Here is a 6,835-nt window from a genome sequence, read left to right as displayed (position 1 = left end):
AGGTTTTGAGGCGTTGTTATTAATAAAGCTTCTTTTCTTGTTTCCCCACCATCTTGTGTAATTGAAGTTTGGATTGGCTACAGTCTTTTGACTCTCTTGTCAGGCCCTTGGGCAAATATTGTTACAAGCACATCAGCATTAGATAAGTTTATATTTCACTGAGACTTGTCTCCAGAATAATAATTATGAAATCAATGGTCACATTTGTATATATGTCATTCAAATGACATGACATCACACCTGAATTTCTGCAAAATGGCTTTGAACAGCACAGAGTTTTTCTGCCATCAAGTGAATATAACCCACTAGAATCATGCAGTTAAAATTGATTGAACTTCCATTACAAAGGTCTTCTCTGTAATTAGATTGTTGAGGGTATCGAAAACAATGTATCCAAATGTTTAAAGGAAATCAGCCTGATTGTATTTTACAAGGTAAACTCTTTGGAGTTGACATGACTCTAATGTAGTACCTGTGTCCAGAAATGCACCAAATTAGATGCATGCCCAATTTGGACATCGAACACGGAAGTATCCCTTTAAGTCTAAGCCTTTTCTGCCTATTTTCAGCAATATGGTGAGGGTATACGTAAAGATTACAGGGCTCGAAATTGTGACCAATACAGTCGCATTTGCGACTGAATTTTTTTTCCTTAGCAACTAAAATATCGGGAGAAGTTGCAAATTAGCAGCTTGTTTTCACCTTCGCTCTCTTTCAAAACTTTTGCTAAAAGAAATAAAAGAAATGACAAAATTGTTTTGTTTCTCGCTGTGAATTTTCTTTCAATCTGATGATAGCGTAATTGTAGCATAATTTAGCTGTGATGTTATGTGCACTACTCCATTCTTTCAGCGGTTTCTTTTCACTAAACTGCTGACAACACAATGCTGCATGCTGCAATTTTGCGAGTAAAATTTGCAGAATTGCAACGAAATTTCCGTATCTTGTCGCAAAGTTGCGACTGGATTTTTTCGTTAATTTCGAGCCGTGGCAGCTTTTTTTTTGGCTAAACTCAGCTGTTTATCCTTACTTGAGGAGCAACTATTTGGGGACACTTTTGTGACTTTAATTGTCTGTATTCCGAGACACAAGTGATGTTGAAGTTGAGAAGAAGAGCAGGGGACACTTCCGGATGCTTATTCGAAGTCCATATGCATCTAATTAGGGGTATTTCAGGACACATCTACAATCTTTCTGCAGTTTCAGTAAATGTGGATTTCTCACCAGTTTCATGACATTTCAATTTTTCAACAGCTCAACTGGAACAGCTCGCTTTTGTTAACAACATAAGCTTTTTGGTGATGTGGAAACTAATGGCATGCATTTCTTGCCTTTGAAAAAAAAGAAGTGTATCTGTGTTTGAAATTTACCTTTGTCTCTGTGGTAGGAAACTACCAGCAAGAAATAAAATGATAGTAGACAGGGTTTTTTTTCTACATAAGTTAAAACATGCTCTTCTTATAAAACCTGAAACAACTATTCCACATTTCATCAGTGATGTCTTCCTTTAAGGCTGAGAGTTTTTGCAAGGACAACAGTTTTCCAACTCAAGTAATGAAGGCTTATTATTTGCTTCTTTTCAGAGGGTGGTCTTTCTCAAGCAGCTTGCATCTGGTCTCCTTCTTGTGACAGGTGATGACTCGCAGGGAATTCTTAAGGAAGTGCACAATTGTACAAAAGTATAGGGAACTCATCCAGTCTTTATATAAGTGTCCAAGGCAGGTATAATTACCTGGCTTTGTGGAAATTTGTAGAAAACCCTATTATAGCGATATTTCTTTTAGCAAGGGACGTTAATTTGCATACGTATAGAAATACCGTGTTCTTGAAGTCACTCGGGACTGTGAGTGTTACTCGATTCGTTTTATTTTCTTCAATCTTTCTGGATTGAGTATTTTACTGGTAACCCTGTGTCTTCTCAGGGGGCTATTTACCTTGTATCAGAAACATCGCGTACGGTAGTTCTTTTGACTACAAGTTACCTTCTTAAATCAAATAGATCACACTTATTGTTCAGAGTCAAGCCAAGTACTTCAATCCTGTCACGTGTGTTGGTGCTCATTGAAACCATTTCAAGAAGCCCATGCTCTTATCCTCAAACTTCGGTCTTATAAGATTGACTCTTTCTTTCTCGACCTCTCCCCTTTGCTCTCAAAGCGACTGTCGAATGCTCTTCAGTATTCCGAGATTACTACTAGTTGTGACTTTGTAAATTGCATTTAGTACTATTCAAGCCAGAGTAGTGTCAAACCCTGAGTGTCAACCTGGAGCCTGTTGCTCGAAGCCTGGCTAATGCTAATGTTTGGTTAAGATGTATCAAAACCTATAGGTTGGTGCTAATCATGCTTCAAAGAGTCTCAGTCAGGACCCAGATGCAATGAGAACCTTAACTTAAGCTATAGTTTTGGTTGTTGCTTTTAAATCTTTTAAAAACAAATACTCCATATGCGTTCGCAGGGCCATTCAAGGTGAATGGAGTTCCCTTGAGGCGGGTTAATCAGGCATATGCGATTGCCACCAGCACCAAAATAGACTTGAGCGATTTCAAGCTACCTGAGCGTCTGACAGATGACGTCTTCAAGCGGACGCCAAGGAAGAAGAAAAGCAGCGAAGACATGTTTCAAGAAACTCAGGAGGTAAGACCCAATATATATTTTTATGTAACTTCTGTACAATACAATACAATGCAATGCAATGAAATCACTTAAACGTAACAATAAAATTAATTGGGATTAACTATATCTATGAACCAAACTAAATAAAAAAGACAGACATCTTGTTGAATGGTTCAACATACAATAATGTGCGGATATTTTGTGAATTGTGAAGTATTTTTACGAGCCTTGACCAAAATGCCCGCGCTTATTATAATGTTAAACCATTCAGTGAGGGTTTTATTAAGTCAATATTGCGCCATTTTCTAGTATTTTGGACATTTTCTGCATTGGCTTAGAATCTTATCAATTGCATAGTAAGGCATGTGCAAATGACGAAAACAACACAGACGAAGACCTGACAACGCTTCTGACCACAACTGGCGCATAAGCACTACTGTTCTTGCTAACTCTGTCAAATAGGCCACTTTCAAAAATACTATAATGATCTTTGTTTGCCCGACAAAATTTTCCTTAAGTATTGTTTCTGGTTTCTCTTGGGACTTAACAGTGGTCCCAAGAGAAAATGAAAACAATGCTTATGCAAAATAAGAGTACAAAGAGTATTATAGTATTTTTGAAAGTGGCCTATTACCTTAAACTGCAATAGATTATGTCGTCATTATTATTATTATATGATAATGTTTTGTTGTTGTTATCATTATTTTTTATTTACAGTTATAAAATCTCACTCAAACAGAAGGAAAAGTGAGACCAGTTGTGACTTGCTCGCAGACATTTTTAAATGTGATTAAATGCAAAGTTAACAACAAAGAGACTCTGGCGTTCTTTGTGTTTAGGTCAACAACTGCAATAGAGGGCTCAGTGCTTTGTTCCCATTTGCACAGGCTCTTGTAGGCCAAACAGGGGGCAGATCTAGGATAAAAAATGAGCGGTTTCCAAAACAACAAAAAAGTCCGCGCCTACCAAGCAGTTTTAGTGTAGTGGCCATTTTTGAGCTATGTTGGCACATTGTGCAGTTTTTCTAGTAGCCTTAGTGAGTTCTTCTCTTTTCTGCCCACCACCCCCATTTTCCCACTGTTAAGGACGTTGCCTACTATTGTTATTGCGCATACGTTCTGCGCATCTTGAGATTCTCGGATTTCCTATCGGTGATGCTTACTAATACAGGGATATTTTGCGCGGTTTAAAACTATCCGGAGAAAGTACATCTTAGTAATTATTCTTGGTATCCAAAAAGAAAATTGGGGGTAACCATGCATTTTTGAGAGATAATTAAGTTTCAATTTGAGAAAGAACGCCATACATCGCTTTGTATTTTAAAGGTTTTTACAAATATTATTCATGAATTATCTTTGAAAAATGCTTGGTTACCCCCAATTTTCTTTTTGGATTTTAATAACACTTGTTAAGATCTACATTTCCTGCATAATCACACACCGGGGCAAAAATATTGTTAATTAGTAGGCACCGTCCTTAATTAATGCAGTGTGACGGGACCCCAGATGTCTCTGTGTGGGGGGCCCATGGCAGGGTTGCGGAGATTGCTATCCATGGGAGCGTCTTATTGTGTAAATGCTGCATATCGGTCACAATCTGCTCATGTTGATTACCGTAAACACCCGCTGATAAGCCGCACTTTTTCCCCACAAATCGTCTGGGGTGCGACTTATCTGCGCCTGCGGGAACATTTGAAAAAGGCTGCTTTCGGTGTCCAGTTTTCCATCTTCGCGTCCGATCTAATGCCTCTGGTTACTAAGCTACGAACGTTTCGCTCAAGTTTTTGTTGTTATGCAAAAAAATTATGGAAAAACTTTGTTGAATGAAGAAATTCCTGTCAACAAATACCAGAAAAAGATCAATGATAATGCCAATGTCAAAAAATAATATTAAAGTGCTAAAATTGTGGGTAGGACTTTGAAGTATTTTCCGTTTCAATGTTAATAGTGAGTTAACGTTCGGTGAACAGTGGCTGAAGAAGACTTCTAGAGACTCCACTTTGGATTTCTTTGGATTTCTTTCCAAAAACCTTTTTCCAAAATTTTAGCTGCTAAATTCAGGGTGCGACTTATCTGCGGGTGTTTACGGTATCTGCATTTGTTGAGGTGGGCTAATGATCGGGCTTTCCCTATTATTATTATTATTATTATTATTATTATTATTATTATTATTATTATTATTATTATTATTATTATTATTATTATTATTATTATACCAATCAAAACTCGAAGTAATTACACGTAGCCGACACAAAGCGCGGGAAAATGTGCACACGCGAGCCACAATTAGTTTTGATTTCACTTCTGATTGGTTGAAAAAATGGTGCGAGAACTTTGAACCAATCACTGAGTGAAGTAATCATAAACCAAAGTAATTATCTGATTACTTTCGACACTCAATTGAAAACCGCTCTATTATTATTATTATTATTATTATTATTATTATTATTATTATTATTATGAGCGACATTACCGCAAACTTTCCATGAAGCTATGTTATTAATATGTTGTTTTCATTTTTTGCACAGAAAGGAAAGCCAAGTGAGGAGCGTGTGGAAGACCAGAAAACAGTGGATAACCAAATTCTTCCCGAGATCTCCAAGGTGCCGCACCTGAAAAAGTACATGAAGACCCTGTTTTCGCTTAGATATGGGCAGTTTCCCCACGAAATGAAATTCTGAGCCTGCTGGTGTAAAAATGCTTGAATTAAAATGTTGTTCACTAATTTGTGTTTTCACTGTTTAATTACTCGGAATACCTGAAAGGTATCCGAGTAATAATCTGGGTAGAATTAAGTTTTCTGTAGAGCAAATGGACAATGGAATTAGGAGGCGGTGAAAGCAAAAAAAGCTAAAAGCAATGCTCTACACCCATCTGAGGATTACATTTGACCTCCCTGGGTAACACAACAACTGCAACAAACACAGCCGTCAAGAAGAAGATTTCCGCTTGCGAGAGGCTTCAAACAGCCTTACATCTTACAGAATTCGATGGAATCCGAATTTATAACATGCAGTGGAGCAACCAAAGCGATGGGTGCTGTGTGGTGGCTTCAGTGTGACATTAAATTTCGCTTGCTGATTCAGAAACTCAAAGCCGATGTTCTACGTAATGGCAAATGACGCAAATACAATGCAGCGAAAAAGTGAAAATGCTGGATTCAGCCTTCTGGAAATGCTATGAATAAGATATTCACTCTAATCTTGCCTGTTGATAATATGAAATCGCTAGTACAGAACTTAAAGCAGGGGTATGTTGGAAATGGCCGAAATTTCTTTGTTTCTTTGAGCTGATCTTTGACGGTACGAGCATCACCCACTGATGTCATTTTTTTCTCTAATTTGATTAATTCATAGTTTCACGATCTTCATCAGTTAGCTACCTATTATTCGCAACACTGTTAATTTCGAACCTTTGCAGCTGGATACCGGTTTTCACGTAACCACAGAGTGATTTTTCACAAGTTATCTGTGTTGCTAGTTGCTACGCTAGTGTTTCACCCTCTCTCGCTTTAAAGGCAGGCTACATACTAGATCCTGCAAAATATTAAGTAGATATAAGGCTGCATCTGGCAGATCCAATATGCACCCCTCCCCCCGAGATGACCTGTGGCTTTCTAAAATAAGAAGTATTCTGCAAAAATAAGCCTTCATCTTCTTTGTTCACTTTGAAAATCTGTTTACGTGACCCGTCAGTTAAGTCATTTCTCAGGGGTGTACCCCCTTCTAAGAAAAATCCTAGATCAGTCCCTGATCTCCTTACTTCTGCGCGTCAAGGTATTCCGAGTAAACGCTTAAAGAAGCGTCTTGTTATACAGTGAGAGGCATGATGCACTGGATAACCATCGAAATTGTCTTTCATCATCATCATCATCATCATCATTAACTTTGTTTATCCTTGTTATTTATAGCAGGTTAACAAGTTAGTTGCTAACCCATGTGACCGTGATATACCACACAAAAAACAAACCACCACACCTACAACAACAACAAAAATATTGTTTATTTGCATCTCATGTAAATAGAGAACCATGAAATAAGTAATACAAGTACAATGCCCCTTAGAAAATGACTAAAATTTAAGGTTCGAGCTCGCTGTTTAAAAACGAAGATGGCAGCCTTTTTATGTTCGATCCCCGACGATCAAACGGGAAAATAGGGGACTGTGAACAGTCTATGCTCCCGGTGGGTCGGGGCGAGCGAAATTGAAGCGAGGGCGACA

General features: G+C 38.0%; 1 protein-coding gene across 1 annotated transcript in view; it reads left to right on the top strand.

Annotated features, from left to right (window-relative positions):
* Positions 1–5,339, top strand: part of LOC137975724 (large ribosomal subunit protein eL6-like) — an 11,242-nt gene extending 5,903 nt beyond the window's left edge. The window contains exons 4-6 of the mRNA XM_068822893.1: positions 1,584–1,632; positions 2,458–2,636; positions 5,143–5,339. Coding sequence (XP_068678994.1) covers positions 1,584–1,632; positions 2,458–2,636; positions 5,143–5,295 — 381 coding nt within the window. The 3' untranslated portion in view covers positions 5,296–5,339. The remainder of the gene's footprint in view (positions 1–1,583; positions 1,633–2,457; positions 2,637–5,142) is intronic.
* The last annotated feature ends 1,496 nt before the right edge of the window (positions 5,340–6,835 follow it).

This window comes from Montipora foliosa, chromosome 11 (assembly GCF_036669935.1).
Source record: "Montipora foliosa isolate CH-2021 chromosome 11, ASM3666993v2, whole genome shotgun sequence".
NCBI lineage: Eukaryota > Metazoa > Cnidaria > Anthozoa > Scleractinia > Acroporidae > Montipora > Montipora foliosa.
Note: the sequence above shows the minus strand (reverse complement) of the source record. Positions and strands in the feature narration are given on the sequence as shown.